At 38.4% G+C, this 18,545-nt stretch overlaps 1 protein-coding gene across 3 annotated transcripts in view; it reads right to left on the bottom strand.

The window, feature by feature from the left end:
- STK39 (serine/threonine kinase 39) overlaps nucleotides 1-18,545 on the bottom strand; it is a 73,029-nt gene that overhangs the window by 22,935 nt on the left and 31,549 nt on the right. For all 3 annotated transcript variants that reach the window (XM_017735768.1, XM_017735769.1, XM_017735770.1), the window contains exons 11-13: nucleotides 15,866-15,988; nucleotides 15,709-15,741; nucleotides 13,666-13,733 (exon numbers count right to left, since the gene is read on the bottom strand). In XM_017735768.1, coding sequence (XP_017591257.1) covers nucleotides 13,666-13,733; nucleotides 15,709-15,741; nucleotides 15,866-15,988 — 224 coding nt within the window. The remainder of the gene's footprint in view (nucleotides 1-13,665; nucleotides 13,734-15,708; nucleotides 15,742-15,865; nucleotides 15,989-18,545) is intronic.

Genomic DNA, 18,545 nt, shown 5'->3' with positions numbered 1-18,545 from the left:
CCAAACTATCCCAAATAAAAAGTTAAGAAGTCAAATCAGTTTATTTTAGTCAAGGTGAAATTCAATAAAGTTTGATATGTATTCAGCAATCCAACTTTGCTATTGAGAATTGTTACACTGAACTATTTTGAACTTAGGATACTGCTGCTTTCTCTATAATGGTATACAACTATTCAGGAAAGCAAAACAATGGCAGTTTGGCAAGATTAATTTGCTAGAAGCCTGTAAGTGCTTTTGCTTCTTATTCCATTACCTTCCAGACATTTATTGATTTCCATAAATTATGTATCCCATTATATAATCCACCAAATAGAAGATGCACTTGAGTTCTCCCCTAAAAGCTCCTCATGCTCTTTTCCAGCCTTTAGACACTTTTCTGGTTCTAGTTAATGTCACTGTAGCTGCAAATTAGTTTGCTAGTTCCCTTGGTGACAACCGTTTGGATTTGTTGATTTATTTGTAAACAGAGTTTCCAAGCAGCGTTTCATTTGTTCCTTTTTTTTTTTACTTACATCCATTACACTCTTATCATGCAGCAGCACACAAACTTTATTTCTGCTATCTAGAAATAGGATTGGAAGAAAGGCACTTAGTATCTTTGCGATTAATAATTTTATCTTCTTCATCATTTCTTAATGGTTCCTATTTTCTCAAATGCGTTTGTGAAGAAGTTATTTCTATTTTAAAATGCCAACTCAGACCTCTTCACCATTTCTTATAATACCTCTTATGTGCTTCTAGCTCCGTGCCATTACAGACTAATATACCTTGATTATCATGGATAAAACCAGCCCATCCCTCATCTCTTTTTAGAAGTAGTAAATTTTAAGTACTTTTGTGCATTTTATTACACTGAAAGTTGCTTTTCATTATGCACTCACCTCCAAAGGGAAGAATTCCAAATGTTTGAGTAAGGATGACACCAAAGCACACCATGCTAAGACATTCTGGCAGCCATCTTTCTGGCAAAGTAATTTCAGAATCTAGAACTTCTCACTTTGTGAAAGCATGTTCTGCAACTCTTCATAATTATTTTGTTTACATCAGGACCACTTGATGTGCACACCAAGACTGCTAGGTCTGATTTTCAAGGGAATAATGCTTCCTCAAGGAACTCGAAAAAGCACGAGGGCCACCCGCTTAGCCCCCCACCTACAAACTTTGGCAATCCTATCATTAGGATGTAAGAGGAAGATATTTGTTTTGAAGGAAGTTATTTGCAAAACAATGCTAATATTTACCAAAATCAGGATTGGAGAATAAACAAATTATGCAGCTGTTCAGATTGACATGGTTGTACTGACAAAATCATAAGACATGAAAGAGATTCCAGGCATTCACACTTAAAAATGAAGCCTTCAAATAATTACCTAATGATAGCATAATTCCTGCTACAGTCAATTATCTGTGTTCCACATGACTGACAAAAGATCTGTGTTGTTGAATTAAAAGAGAAAATTGTTTGTGTAATGATACAACTGTAAATTAGAGCCGTTAAATGTCATTATTTCTTTTGTCCTTAAAAGCAGAATGTCCGTCATGTAAGTGCAATTCAAGAAAATGAGATATCTTGGAATTAAACTTTAGGACTAAATCATGCTGGCATACTTTGATTATGTATCAGGCAGTAGATTTCCATTTTTTTTTATTACCTTTTTTACCCTCACAAATTTATCCACCATTTCTTATGCAGAGTTATCTAAAACATCAGCTTCTATTTCTGTCTTGGGGTGACTTATTTAGTGTACTTATTTAGTGTAGTGGTTTGGCCCAAAATACTCATTACTGCTTATCTTCCGTGAGATAAGAATTAGGAGAAACGCAAAGCAGGCACCAAACTTGAAAGAATATAAAGAAGTTTATTAACAGACTTAAAAGAAAAAAAAAATCGTACCACACCTTCAGAACTTTTCTCCTCCCCCCACCTTTCTCCCTTCTCCCACTGAAAATTTAAAAAGACAACCCTTGAGATGTTCAGTCTGTTTACCACTTCCATAATAACCTTGTTCAATCCATTTAGGAAGAGGAGTCTCTCTTGTCCATGCTATGAAAACATTATCACAACGAGACAGCCGCCTGGGTTGGTTCTCTGCTCGCATGTGAGTCCCTTCCCCCCCCGACTTGCAGCTTTTCCCACAACTGCTTTTGAGGGTCCACTCGAAGTTTTTTGGGGTACAATTTTAACGTTGAGCCGTTCAGAAATAAAAGTTCTCTTTACCCAGCTCTGGGAACATTTAATCTCTAAGAACTGAGGTTTTCTCCTTTCCCATTTGGAGCAAAAGTCCTCATCGCTTCCACCTCTCCCTGTTAAAGCTTCTCATCATAGCTTTAAGCATCTCCTCTTTCTCCTCCCTCAGGTTTTCAGCTCTTCACAGCACTAAAAGGGTTAATCTCACCTCGGCCTTGCAGCTGGAATTTTGTTTATCACTGTTGGTCACATGACCTCTGCCAGACAGCAGCAGAATCTTGGCCGCACTGGAGAGGGGGAGCTGCCCATCTGCCCACAGCAGGGCTGTGGGGGGGTTCCGCGGGTGGAACAGGGCCCATCGGCTCCAGGATGGCCGTGGCCTGGCCTGGCCTGGCCCGAGCAGGGCCTGGGCTGGGCCCGCTGGCCCCTGCATGGGGCCTGCAGCCACCTGTCCCAGCACTGGAAATGAGACAGACCCTCTGCCTCAGGGTTTCTATTCTTAAGTGTGTATCACAGAGGTGGTCACAACTTTAAGTGGCTTAAAGAATTGTCCGTATTCAAACTGGCCAGCTGATAGGTTCTGTCAGGTCACAGAGGAGCTGTAAGCACCCCTTTCCAAGAACATCACTTACAGGACTATGCTTGGCTAACCCATGACAATTTCACACAAGCTTCAGCATCTTCCACACAGCCCTCAGGGACAGTCTGTACTCCTGGACGAGATGCATCCTACCATAGCTAAGTAACTGTACATTGTTCCTTCCCAATATAAGAAAAATATTCTCAGACAAGGTAAACCAAAAGAAGTGCATGTGTGTAAGAACACTTTTTGTCTCTGAATTGCTTGCCTCATTTTCAGACTTCAGCTACTCAGTCATCACGTGGTTTCCAAAGACTGATGTACGGAGCTAATTGTCCAGGAATACAGGTACTGACAGAATGTTAACCACCACAGCTGACTCATTAGTGGAAGAGACAACAGCAGAATGCAGAATATGTATTCTTTTCTAGAACCAGAAATAAGCTCATCTTTAACCAAAACAGTAGGACTTTATTATGAAAAGCACCGTAACAGTGGTGCCACATGGCACCTTTTATCAGTCAGCCTTTCCCCTCCTCATACTCCTAATAAGTCCCATTCCCACCAGGACAGAATTTTCCCCACCACCAGGGGCTAATGACACTGGCCAAGTCTAAGTCAGTGTGCTTTAACAAAACACACACACACATCACAATTATCTCACTTACATAAAATTTCAGCCCCACAGATGCTCCTACCATCTAAAATTTGAGTTGCATTGAAACTACCATGGAAGCAAACTAAGTTAGAATGGAAAAAACAGGGCAGCATAGCCTAAGGAGCAAGGGCAAGCAGTCTGGCATTTGCACTATCTCACTGCAGTTGTTGTTGTAATTAAAACCACAGAAAAATTCACATTACTTGTTTATTCAGACTGCAGAGAAAGCAGAAGTTCACATCAACATGAAGTGGAATAATCAGAGTTATAGGTGGGTTGTACATCCTAGAGCTGTACTCATCCAATTTTCATCTACATCTCTGGGGCAAGATCTTCGTGCATACAACAAAAGAAAAATAATTGAGGGGGGGAAAGTGCAGAAGACTGGGGCTTGCAGGTTTGTTTAAAAAAAATTTTACTCACATTTTTTTTCTTGCTGGAAAAAATGCTGGAGAGACAAATGTTATTTGGCCTCACCAAATGTCACTCAAATTCAAAAGGTCATCTGCCTTCTCTCAATAACTTGTCACCCATTTTTTCCTTCCACTTGCTTAAGGCAGAAAGCACAAGATAAACACAGTTCCCCATGTAGCCTTGTTTTCATAGTGTTAGCTTATTTCACAAGTGTTGTATTTTTTATTAAAAGCAGAATTTTAAGTATTAAATACCTGTACTGATCATCTGTAGTATCTGTTTCTTATCTCGGTTTTGATTAATTAAAACTTTATTTCAACTTTATTTACAGAACATAGTTAATAGACTCACAACAGTGAAATACAAACTGACACTTTATTTTCAATATTATAAAGAGAATGAGGGAATAAAATTTTAGAAAGTAAACATATCCATTCACCCCATATTCAAGGTTTAACCAGGTTTCATTTTTCTATACATTTATGCTCCCTGCCTTACAATTTTCTTATGCTTCAGCTGTGGGAATTTAGCTATTGATCTAGGACAGAGCAAGTGAGAATCCTCTCCTACCTCAACAGAAATCACAGCTCACTTCTTTCCTGCCCCTGCCTCCTTTTTTTTTTCCTTGACTTCTGAAGTCATGGTACTATGCACACAGATGAACCAAAGGAGGAATAAGAGGAAGTCTGTTTATTAATGTAATTTTGTGAATCAGAACTTGAAGGCTCCTGTGAGATCATATAAACACAACAGAACAGAGCATTTGTAAAGAAGCATTAGCCTCCTGAGGATTCGCCACATGCTTATGTAAACCCCTTTCTTTCTAACACTTTCATGCTCAGTTGTCATTTACTAATCAATATCCAGGCTTCTCCATTACAAATTACCATACTATCAAGAGCAGATCATGCCTGTTCAGCACTGTGGAGATGGTTCTTCTCAACTTACTTTTAATTACTTCAGGTCAATTCTAAATTAAATGAAAAGGCATCGCTGCTAACTTTTGGTAAGAGCAAAAGAGATGTTTGAATTCTCTTCTACTTCCAGATTGCCACCAAGAAGAATGGGACTAAAATCTCCCTCTGTATTAATAAAATGTGGTCCCAAAATAAACAGTTATTTGAAGTCCATTAAAACCTTACCATTTACTTCAGTGGTAAATAAAAAAATTTCTAGAAAAACTCCATGCATGAGTTTACAACCTAGCCCCCTTTATATATATTACTGGAAGAAGGAAATATGTTTAGTATACGATGTTTCAAGATCAAGGTATAGGACTCAGCAGCTAAATACACAAAAAAATGCTCACATGATTAAATGCTTTCTTGTCAATTGCCTTGATGACTACTATTTAGTCATCACATGATCTTGGCTAAAAAGCAGATCCCTGAGATGATGCAAACACTTGTTAACCAGTACACATCAAGAGGTAACAGCAACACTAACAGCAAAGCACAGCCATATGATGCTTTCAAGAGTGGAAAACAGCCAGTGTCAAAATGAAACACTGTCATTTGGCTGTTAAGCTGCTGGAATGAGATAGCAGCTACCTGTTAAAGATTTACTATCTGTATGGCACTTACCACACAGAAAAGGCAAGTGTACATTAAAAAATCAGCCACCAAGGGAATTGTTAGGGTCACAATCAGATCAGCCAGGAACACTGTCCAAGGCAGCTGACAGCTCCTCCCTCAGGAAAGGTCCTTACAGCACTTCTATCCATAGCTAATAGGTCCAAATTGCTTAAGGCTCAAAAGAAACTAGGGTGCTTTCAGTCTAGTAGAAATGGATGGGGATAGGAAACTGAAACTAAGAAAATGTGTGACAGAAGAAACACAAGAGAACTGATATGCACAAGTCTGCAAAACTATGTTTAACATTTTAAAAGTGACATACGTAAGTCCTTTCTCTCAATCCACTGGTTTACAGCCCCAAGTCTACATATCATGACAAAGAAGTGTTAGAACTAGAGACATTTTAGATATATCTATATCCAAATATGCTTCTTCTCTTTTTCTGCAGTTGCTGATGCCAGAGGCTAAATCAGAACATTAAAAGCCCTTCAATTTTTTGACTTGCTATGTTCGTTTCCAGCTAAGTCAAGCAGCAAATTCTGAAACAATATTTTTTGCCTCAGTTATCAGTGACTCATTTCACTGCACAGACAGTGAAAAGCAGTATTCACTTGCATCATCTTTTTTGAGGTTCACACTTCCTACATGCTCTCATACATCAGCAGGTGGGAATAACTTTGGGGAAGAGCTATCAAGATTTTTTGCAGCAGAGATGGCATTATTGATCATAAGTTTTTTCCTCTGAAATTATTCCTGAAGTAGCACAGAAGTTTTTTTAAGAGCAGTGGTAAAGATTTCACTTCTGAAAAGCATCAGTTTTTAACAAGTACTTGAAATACAAGGAAGGGCAGTACACAGTTATACTTAGAATTTATTAATGTGGTAAAATCTCAATGCTTGGTAGAAACCAGAAGTGATCTAAAACAGTCTTTTCCCTAGAAAGAACTGGAATTAAGTACAGATAACATCAGTAATGTTAAAAAATAATCAGCTGGAAGTATTCTGAGAGAGAATTTCATAACGGAGAGGACAACATGCACATGATTTGATCACTTTGTTAAACATTACAGCGCATTGTGGTTATAGTTGCCTTTCTGGATTTGCCTATAATTTAACTTATCCACTCCGAGTGTATCTCTGAAAGATCTCTGTATTTCTTGGTACCAAATATTATTGATCAGTGCACAGTTTAAGGAAGTCAAACCTGTATTAGCTGCATGGCTGAAGTGGTACACCATCTGCCTGACTGATAAGAAATACCAGAGCAACTCAGAGATTAAGCACGCAAAGCTTTGCTTTGTATGCCCCTGCATGCCTGGTGCACAAGAAGAGGGATTATAACCTGTTATTCCAGTGAAAAATTCTTCAAGTAAAGCGCTGAAAAATAGCCACAATGCTTGAAGCAAAATTTCAGTTCCTTAAATCAGAAAGCGTGAAAGGCCAATCATTGCCAGGAGGCTGAGGGTGTTTCAGAATAGAGCCCTACAAAAGTGATTTTATTTATGAAAACAAGACAAAAGACTTACAACAAGTTCTACAGGTATATGGAGTTTTTATATAGAACCTTTTAAGTCCCCAGTGCACAAAACAGGCTTTGAGGGGAAGGCACAGAGAAACTTTTTACTTTATCCAAATCGAAGAAAATTTTATACATGTTGAATCAGAAACTCCCTGGATGGGTGCATCCTTTTAATGCCACTGGCTCAGACTTTTACAGTCCTGATGACCTATCAGTATATTACCATCAGAACCAAAGGAGACTTGTAGGTAAACCAGAAGGACATCTGAGCCACCATAAAAATGATAACAACCTGCATATCATCCATCTAAAAGTCATGGATCCTGACTAGCTTATCAAAAAGAGTGGGAGGCATGGAAAGAAGTCTAAGCTTTGTTGTAAAATCTTCAAAGGTTTCATCTGGTTATCCTGCCAAACTTGATCTTTCCAGCAAATCAGCTTCGCCAGCAAAGCCTGCTCCTATGTTAAATCCTTGTCACGCCTGTATCCCAGTGCACCTCCTGTGGCCGTCCACTGGACACACTAGAGGAGCAGTGACAAATGCCTTGTGGGGCAAAACAGAATAAATAAAATGAGTTCAGTTAAAATTTTGCCTTCCCCTCAAAACTATCAGAAGTCACAAACAAACCAACCAAAACCTGGCTGCTTTACAGCGACCCAGTACAGTCCCAGAACACGCCTACCAGTGGAAAGATAGAGAACCACACCACTAAGTGGGAACAGAAAAAATTGTTTCAAATGGTTCCAGCCCTGCCCAATGTACAGCACCACATTCACAGGCATCTCTAGAGCAGATGGATGAAGATGGAAGATGTAGAGGGATTCCTCGTGGAACAGGGGCATATGATACCCCAGGACAGTCTGGGCACCCCAGGGCTGCTGCAGAAGCACCCCTGAAGGGGCCTCAGGCTGCAGATAGGCCAGAAAGACACCTGGCTGCAGGCAGCCTTGAACAGCCTTGGGAAAAGCTACACGCTGGTCGGCTCCCCCGCTGCTTAGAGGCTGTCCCGTGGGAATAGGGCGTGAAGCTTTGTAAAGTAGATATAAGTGAGTGTAAGTAAACAATAAAGGGAGCACGATGCTCAAATCATATCCGTGTTCGTATCGTGACTCCAGCCGGCTCCCCTGCACTCGGAACCCGGAATCCCCCCCCGCTAAAGGAAGAGTGTGGTCTCTCAAGGTAAAAGAAGTGTTTTAAAAAGTATTAGAAAAATGTCTAATTAGAATGGAATTTTGAATTATCAAAATGCAAACCCTATTACAGTCGACAAGTAATGTACATGCCATTAATAATACAAATAAAATTACTTTTAATACTGAGGTCAATTCAAGCTTTAAATTGTTTCCTTTAACATAAAGAAGGTCGGGGGTGGTACTTAGGCTTCATTGTTATTTTTTGTTTCTCCTCCTTTTTTTTTTCTTTTGTACATAGTACAATAAAATTTCAGAATGGAATAAAAAAGCTCTAGCCATTTTAAAATTTCAGTATCAGCAACATCCCCAAATGCAATTCCTGCATAATTTACAACCACAGCTGTGCAGGTTAAAAGCCTAATTCCTTTTCATCTAATTATTTAGACATGCAAATCTTCATAACCTAAATTTAATAAGCAAAAAAAATATATTGATTCCTTAGCTCAATAATTATAAATTTTACATACAAGAATTGTTTTGATAAACAAATATACCATTTCTTTATTAAAGAAGTGATGGTATAGCAATTGCATACAGGATAATCTAGGTCATAATTAAAATAAGTTTTTCAAATTTTACTTTATTTTCAATAAAAATACAGCAAGGCATAAAAACATGCTTAAGTAGTGAATAATAAATACATAATTTATCATTTTTAAAAAGCAAGCTTTGAAGGAAATAATAGATGTAAAAAGAAAAGGCAGGATTAGAATCAATAGTTTAATCAAGGGTTCTGGCTTATTGATTTCAGTCATGATTTAATCATGGTTATACAGGCTATTTAAATGAAATCTCCATGCTGTGAAAATAAAATTCAGTTCAGTAGCCACATCCCACACCTCCCTGATTCCCAGGACAAACCCTTAGAGGTGATGGCAAAATAAAGCTCAATACTGTAATTACAGGTATATTTATTTCAAGAATCCTACAAATGGTTTTGTTCATGATGTTTTTTAATGGATCAATTCCCAGACTACAGAGAAGTTTTGTTACTTTACAGCAGTAAATCTACTCCACAGCTGGGAGTTTGTTTGTGGATTTTGTCATTAAATATACTTGATAAAAGAAGCCACTATAATAGCAAAAATGTTGAGAAATACCTATTCTTGGTGAAAGATACACACCAGCCCCACTTCTTACAAAAGAGACTGAAATGATGGAAGTTTTTGCTTAAGAAAACAAAACTAGAAGGATAAAAAAATAGTAATAATAATAAAAAAATTCATTGAGAACTTTGACTTATGGTACTAAGCCAATTATCAAACTCATCCTGCTCCTAGCCAGAACAGATTTTGGGGTTAGCTTGTTTATAGTTTTTAAAGGTTTACTCCTATAAATGCAAGCCTCAAACTTACGTACAAACTTAAGCTCTAATAGGTACCTCCAGCCAAGTACATTTTTCCTATGATTTACACGTAATTAATTTTGTAACAAAGAGGTCAAAAAAACAGGCCAGTACAAAAGCAGGAAGATCAGCACTTGAGCTCCTGCTCAGACTAGTGAGCAATACCTCATCATCTGTGTTCTGGTACACACAGGAAATCACATTTGACTCAAGTCCTAACAACTCCCCTGCTGCAGTGCTGAACAGGCAACCACCTGCTACCAGCTACTCCTTGGACTTGTGTGTGCCCAGATCCCCAGAAGGTGTATTTCTCATCAAATGCCACACAGTTTCCAGCTACATTAGCAGAAGAAATGTTTTCTATGAAATACACACACAAACATTTGTATGTAAATAACAGAGTGACATTACAGGCAATTCTGCCTTAGCATTTTCTCTACACTTCATTTAAAATAAGCAAAACCAGAAATATTCCATTTGCCAGTAAAACATTTCCATTTTCCCCTTTTATTCTTCCATAGGCTTAATTCATCTAGTGTGCAGGAACTGTATTAAATTAGATCCTGGGACATTCCAAATTACTGTCAATAAATTATCTTCCTGTCACAAGAGTTAATTTAACCATCTTAGATTGCTTCAGATAATTTGTAATTCTTAACTATTAACCATTAATAAGTCTCCTACTTTAACATGAAATATCTCTGTTATTAATCCAAGTAGTCAAATCCTCTAATACTGACTTTCCTAAATCTGTAACGGCAACAGTTTGGTGGTTAGATTGGAAACTTCAAATCAAGGGTGGTAATTCCTCCCCATTTCCTTTCCCTGGTGCTGTGAACAGTCTTGTTGGAGGACTAAATCACAGACAATTGCCTTCGGCTCCGCTTTGCAGAGCTCCTGCCAGGGTCTGCTGCCAAGACACACGGTGTGCACAGCCTTACCGGAAAAAATGTGGATTACAGATTTCATTCCTCCCTACTCTCAAATACCACTTCCTCCTGAGGCTGAGGATACAGAAGCATCAGCACCTCAATGTAACAATCGCTCTGTCTGGGTCAGAGTTACATGCTGTGGCACTAGATCAAGCCAGTGAGAACCAGTATTTTCAATTCACTGCAAAATTCAAGGACAGTCTCTTAACTACGCTTGAGCTTTAAAACACTAATGGCCTGTATTAAGCATTTAATACTAGAGCCTTTCAAGAGCTTTGCATGGAATTACCTAAAACATACTGCCGATAATTTCCCTTCTGGGGCAATGTACTCTAAGACACAATAGTGCAAAAGATAGAAAATAAATTGGAAATTGCTGTCTCCAGCTGATGAAGCAACCCTGACAGTAGAGAATTTTTTAACAAGTTAGTTCACACTGAGAAAACTATGAAAACAGAAAGGTATTAAATACAAGTTAAGGACAGATGAATCAGTTAGTCTGGATGGTTTTCAACTTGAGTAAGGGAGTTAAATACCACCACTTGTATAAAGAGTACCATGGGATTCTTTAAAGATTATTTCAGACTGTGAGTTGTGCTTCTGATCCACAACAAGGCATTTGCAGTAACAGAGGATGGTGTTAATTTAGCACTGAATTACTGAGTGAGTCCAAGCCTGCTCTGATTGGGAAAAAAAATAACAGAACCTGACTATCCAGGTGAAGAATTACTTAAATGTAATTGTTTCTTCTGCCAGAATTCCTCCTTTGTGCAAGTAATTTTTAATTTTTATGGGTACTATTAACCTTGTTCTGGAACATACTGCTAGGAAAAAAAGCAATCATCTGAAATGTGATGGGCTGTCATAGAGTAGCCTCACTGTAGAAGAGGAAAAAAGAGCAAAGCAGAGGAGCACTTTCTTCCTGCCCAGCCCCCACCACCTCTTGTTACTTTTTAAGGTTGCCCATCTCTCTACCTTTTGCCATGTCCCAAATCCCCAGGCACTACTCTTTAAACCTTATGGTCCCTACTCATGAGCCTCATATTAAGTTGTTTCTGCCCAAAAAGCTCTACATGTTCGCATCAACTTCCGTGACAAAGTCTCAACAGTGCAGAGGGTCAACAGTGAAGAGGAAGTACAACTCCAACAGTGCTATCAAAGGTACCTTGCTAAAGACAATATATATAGTCAGACAGTGGCTGCCCTGAGCTTTGGTGAATGTTCCATAAGCAAAATAACTCTTGCCTTTACATTTAAAGAAATTCTGAATACTAGCTCTGAATCTACACTGCTGAGCAGAGAGAGCTTGTAGCCCTCATGGTCAAATAAGCCCTTCGCAAAGTGCCAACCAAAAGAAAAGTGCGGTACCTAGTGCAGCCCACAGCCCTACCCTCCCCCCAAACACACACACAGAGCTCAGGTGCCAGCTCTGACCCTACTCACATGCTCAGGCTGCCATCAGAAGCAAAGCCTGTGCAAAGATTTCTAACCCTGCCCACCTCCTACCACTGAGACAGGACATAGCCAGAGCTTACATTGGACAGAGGTTGGCACCATAGAGCATTCCTCCCTCAAAAGCAGGACAGTTAAGTTAACCAAACTCTACAAATTACACATCAGATTTTTGTTTTTTTCAAGACACTGCCAACAGTGTTCACAGGCTCCAGAGTGTATCTGCTTTTCAAGACTATTTTTTTCTGTTTAAAGGAAAGTTTCTGATTCCTAAAACTGAAATTCGTGTTTCTTCCCCCTCTACCAATAATCACCTAAACGTTCAAAAGAAATTAATCTAGTTACTACAGCTTTGCTTCTAGGGAGTGGGAATCTTTTCCACCTGGGAATTAAAGAGTATCCTTAAAAAGAACAAAAGTTCATTGTGGAAATGGAAACTCAAGTCTCCCAGGATCAGTCCTCCTTCACTCCTGGCTTAAAAGCTGCAGAAAACTGAAAGGACAATCACTGATGTTTCACTATACTTGCAGGTCTAAAATGTCTGCCCTCTGAATATGCCAACACTGCAAATAACTGAGTAGAAGCTAATCACTCTCTGGGTTTCATGATAATTTATAAATACCCAAAGCACCTCGCTGGTACATCCACATACCAGTACAAATTGGTCTGTTTGTAAATGGTTTCAGCTACCTGTCAGCAGAAAGATGAAAAAGAATATTGATAGCATAACTGGGCAGTTATGTAAATTGGACAACTAAAATGATCCCAAATAATCTCTAAGTCTTCCCTATCCCCACAATAAAATTCATTAATCCTCCCTTCTGTAAATAACCTTTGGCAGCCACGCAATTTTTTTGCAGCTGTCTCTAGAAAAGTAGTCAAAGAAAAGGGAAGAAAACAGATTTTGAAAGTTGGCACTCATTCTGTGTAATTGGTTTTTTTTCTGACTACTAACACTTGAAACCAGGACACTGACAATTTTTGATGTTACTGTTTTAAAGCTATTTGTTATGCATAAATCTGCTATTTGTTTCTAACATACTGGTTGTAATTTTCTAATTATTTCTGACTTCTTAGCTTTTTATTAGCATAAATAATATTTAACTTTTCTCCATAGCAATAATTAGGAATTTATAACCCCTTATAGATATCCTGTCAACACAAACTGGATGTAAGCAAGTCTTAAAGTGAGTGGTAGTAAGTTTTTTAAGAAAAAACATTAAAAAGCTATCATACACATAAAAAGCTATGAAAGTTTCATATGAAAAAATAGTTTTATCCAAGGACTAGACTGTATAACTAAGCAATTCAAATCTTAGTTAGAAACTGATTTTAATTAAAGGTAATCTGACTCATTTTAACTAAGTAAAAATTTAAGTCCGACAACATATTTGTACCCATTTTCTAAAATGCCCATCACTTCTCCATACTGGCTGATCAAACTTGCCAGTGAAAAACATTTTAAGTAGGCAACTTGTAATACAGCTATGGTTTATTTCTGTCAGAGGCTGACTGCTGAAGTGTGAAAGAAACTCATTAAAAACTTCTCACTGTGATTCTACATTATAAGGAAAAAAAAAAGAAAGAAAATACTTAATGAAGGGTACACTTTGCCTGAAGACACATTCATATTCTGCTTTTCATTTTATACTATTTCAGTAAACAAAAGAGAGCTATTACTCTCAGAAACACTATTCATACTGGTCATACTGGGAGATTATGCACTTCAACACTGACTTTATGTTAATATTATGAAAGTAATGACGGAAATCAAGATAATACTGCTAAATAAATAGAAGGATCTCTTACCTTAATCTTAAGACAAGATTCACCGCACATGGAACTTCACTATATTCCTCACTAACAGCAGGCTGAGACTATTAGAGAAAAAAGCAAAAAGTCTTGTAAAGGATGCCAAAGGGAAAAAAAAAAATCACAAAAAACTTTCCATGCTAACAGTCTGAAGTTAGCACAGAATATTTAACACATTCTCTAACTCTCAGGAACCCTTTAAACACTTTCAGTACACAGTCTAAAATACAGCTGATACCAGTAAAACTCCCATATTTCAATTACAGACAAACAAGTAATAAATAAGGCCTGCATTAGAGCACTGAGTGTAAGAGCTTATAATCCACCTTGCATCGAAGCAACAATTACCTATTAAATAATATGCACACAGAGAGAATTCCAAACTGCTACTCACATTAATTTTGTGTAACAGTTTTGGTTGTTAAGGAAGTCGTACATCTACCCATATTCAAGGAACTAGCAGCGTATCATAGCAGGTATCACAGCTCAGAGGATGTCTTTCACAGAGAAAAATCAGGAACACTGATATCTTTCACATTACCACTCCTCCCTCACACTGCAATATCCTCCCCAGCTCACAACTAAAATCTGTATGAAGCCTCAAGCAAAAGTGTATTCTACATACAGAATGCACCAGGCTCCTCTACCCTACTATGATTTCATACCCAACTTGGCATATTGTCACCACTCACAGAACAGCCTGTTCCGAGGTTACAAAGGGTTCAAAAGCCCTCCCAAAATAAAGACTTGCATCACAAATTTCATTTGACATTTCATTTTTTTCAACAGTTTTCCATATCAAAGCTATTAAAAAGTTACACAAGATCCATATTTTATATTCTGTGTTTTCAGCAAACATTAATGAATATTTGGAAAATTATTTTTCACAATCACTAAAATAAGAGAAGGATTTTTTCTGCTTCAATTAAATTCCTTGCATTCACATAAGCTACTTTATACTTTATACTATATTATTTCTGCATCTTCAACAGACATGTTATGTCACTGTATAGGAATGTGCATCCCAAAGACCCAAGAGGCACACACCAACAGTGACAAGATGCACTAGTCTTACTTCCAAGTCATCTTCTAGAGCATTTCAGATAAAAATCAACAGAAGACTTCAAGCAGAGGATTTTTTTCTCCTTCATAAATTAAGCAACTTTTTTTATTATGAGTTACCTATATAAACTGAGGCACAAGCAGTAGAACTCTCAACATCTAAGACAGAAAGACTGTGTGGTAAAAGCCTTTCCTTGTACCCAACTTACATAAGGTAGCTCAGATGCTGAAGAACTGTGTAAATTAGGTCTGCAATGGAGAGACTGGGGTCATCAGAGGAGCTAACAGGACCAAATCCAGCAGGAAGCTGCTAGGCTTTTAGAAGATTTCTCTGACACCAACGAAAATCTGAGAATCTAAAACTACAGGTGAAGTGGCAAGGGTCACCCACCCAAAGAAAAGACATTTTTAAAGACCATTTAGTCTGTAAGCCATAATCCTATTAAACAATTGTTTATAGCAGTGATGCTTCCCACACTCGGCACAGGGCCATGAAATTCTATATAGTATTTTATTCTTCTGAATTAAATCTAATATGCTTCAGTACTGAACTATTTTAATGTGTATGGAAGGAAATATTTTAATTATAAGCTACATGTCATGATACAGATCCTAAGAAGAAAAAATTATTTGGAGATGTTCTGGCTACTCCAATGCAGCCTGCATTACCCTGACAGACAGCAATTAGTGTGATCCAGTTATGAAGATTCATTTAAAACAACCAAACTACCTATCTTCATTAATTCTCCTGGGCACAAACATAACATGGTTTTTAAATTCCTATCCATCTTATCCACTGTGTGCTGAAGTTCATTGTTACAGGCACAATGGCATACAGCTCTATCCTCACAAGCACCTGCTATACAAGGCTGCAGAACAACACTTGCACCTCAATTCACATTTTTAACAGCAGACATGAAAAAGAAATCCCTTCACTCAAACGCTTGGAAGAAAAAAAATTGACAAAGACATTTTTACCTCTGTGTTCTCCTCCTCTTTCAGTCTTCGTGACTGGAAAACAAACACAGTGAGATATGAGCTATGCAGCTTTATGCAACAAAGATCCAGAAATACTAACAATTAACAGAAAGAATATCTTACAGAGTATAAATGTCTTGGCACAAACAGAAAGTACCTTTTCCTGAGAAATAGCAGCTTTGCCTTCCTCACTCTTCTCATCCATTTCATCATCACTCCATTCCCAGTCCCCATCTTCTGTTTTATGGAGGTGACCACTGGAACCTGGCACTCGTCTGACCTACCAAAATATTGTTTACCATTACACAGATACCTTTAGTCTATATTGGTGTTCTGGTTAATCAGCAATTATTTGCTATTTTTATTCTATGTGCTTTCATTAATTTGCTGCAGGAGCCACTAACATTCTAATATCTGACCTCCTTAAGCCAGTGGGAATAGCTAAGCTATAGAAAATTCATATAGGGCAACAGGCTTGGATATATTTTACCACCACTTAGGAACAAGCTCAAGTAGATGACAACTGTTCGCTGCTTGAAAGGAAAGGAAGCTATTCAAGGAAGCAGAAGTTACACAGACAAGGTTGCTCTTGGGACGCAAGTCTCAAAAATGTGATTGCTCTGCTAAAAAGCTTTAAAACATGTAGAGGTTTTAAGAATACCTTAACAGCAAAGTTATCCTTATGAAAAAAAAAAGCACCGGCTGTATGCAGCCTGAGGTAGGCAGGCATGCATCACACCAGACTAGCTGGGCCAACTCTTGTAGATAAACAGACCAATGAGGCATCATAGGACTACCCTGCAGCTAAATCTGAAAATCAAATACTCTTACGGTGCCACATTGCTCTTTTTCAGAGCTGGACAACACGCTTGTTTTTCCCCAGATCATGTTTAGCCCACAACCATTCATCCAATAACTCTTCCCACACCTATGCATTTTGAGACCCTTGAGATGTCTGGAAGCACAGCACAATAACCAGCAGCCCCGACGGTGTTCAGATTAGAATCAGTTTCTCTAATTATTTCACATCACTGAACCAACATACAGTTCCCACTGCAGAATTTCAAATCCTTGTACGGGTAAGCTCCACAGTGCTATAATTTTGTAAAGCTTAAAGGATTTCCTCCTGCTTTTCAAATTTAAGAAAGGAGAAGAAGTTATTTCAGAAAACTGCCTGTACATTGGTAAGAGAATAAAAGGAACAAAACATTCACAGCACACAAAAGAAAGAGCTAATTCGGCAGAAAAGCTGTTTCAGGCCAAAGACAACTAATGGAGAAGATATCAGTAAAAATAACTTTAAAAAATAACTAACTAGATGGTCTTAGCACAAAATTGCATATCCTGTTTACCAGTACCCACAGCATTATACAACTGCCTGGTTCAACTTTGGTTTTGCAGATTCCCATGTGTGGTGTTTTGATGTCCTGCATAGTATGAACACTGATCAGCTTGCTTCTACATACTGTTGGTTGGTGGCAGTGATGGAAAACCCAAAAGAGGGGAAAAACCTAAATATAAAAATCAAATTTGTGACTATAAAAATTACGGTGTTTTTCAACATAATGAAACTTAAAAGAAAGACTAAACTGGTATTAGCACTGCTCTAAACCCCTCTGGTTTGCTGCATACCATAACGCGCAGAGAGATGCAGCATGTGACAAATTCCAGCTGCTTCTAAATCCCTTCAGGTACCATATCAGCAAGATGCATGGCATGAAAATAATATAGAACACTTCAAGTCTGAGACCATGAACTTCCAAAGAAACTGTAATTCAGGCATTAATACAATTTTTCCAAAGCAGATTTTCATAGAGAGCTGGGTACTTAGCTATTTCTGTACTGGCTTTGGGCCAAGCACACTTTGGAGCTGGCTGGCCTGACACCACAAGAGCATCAGTGATAGGAGCCTTCTTTCAAAACCTTGTCCATACACAAAAAGGTATCTTGATGTCTGTCTGGACTCTTTTCCACTCTTCTTTCCTTCACTTCCCAAACACCCACCTGCTCCTCTCCCTTCCCTTCTGCACATGTAAGACTAAACCAGAGGAAAGGGTGAAGTTTCCAGAGCCTCACCGCACTTCTGTATTTCCTTCAGCCTTTATGATATTTCTCCCTTACATTTCTTCCCTGTACAACCAAATTAGAGTGCCCTACTCAGTTTCTCCATATTTTGTTCTCATTTGTAACTGAGAAGAGGGGAAACCTATGCAGGACACTGGGAGAATACCCTACTCCATCTCTTGATGGACAAATTCTGCACTATTTTCCCCATTTCCCATACCAAGCTCCTATTGCACCAATTTTAGCCTAGCTGCCTCCAAGCTTTGTAGAAGAAGCTTGTGTGTGTTTGGGAGGAAGGACCAGGCAGACATCAAAGGAAGCAGTAGCACAGCAATTCTTTACTCAGCTGCAATCAGCCCAGGCACAATCAGTGGGCTCTTACTGTCTACATCATCAGGGATCAGTACAGACACGAGGTAATCTAGCAGGCAATGTGCCTGCTGCTTGTGGATGTAATTTATTATCCTTCAAGGACTGAGGCAGGCTTTTGTTTAACAGCACAGACATCTCCCAAATGGCTCTACACAAACCTAGGAGAGGACATCATCCACAACTAAACACATGCTGTTCCAGCACAATAGGATATATTGGTTTACAGACACATTCAAACACTGCATCGTGCACTAATCAATGTATCTTTCTGCTTCCATTTTCAGTTGTTTTGAAGACTTATTCTACACAGAATGATTTTAATGGGGCTTAATGATACTTGTATCATTTGCAGAGAGTTCTAGGAGAAAACTTTACTGATGAAGATGGAGTGCATTTCAAGT

Source organism: Corvus brachyrhynchos, unplaced genomic scaffold (genome assembly GCF_000691975.1).
Source record: "Corvus brachyrhynchos isolate BGI_N302 unplaced genomic scaffold, ASM69197v1 scaffold255, whole genome shotgun sequence".
Classification (NCBI taxonomy): Eukaryota; Metazoa; Chordata; class Aves; order Passeriformes; family Corvidae; genus Corvus; species Corvus brachyrhynchos.
The sequence above is the reverse complement of the archived record's forward strand: the minus strand, read 5'-3'. Positions and strand labels throughout refer to the sequence as shown.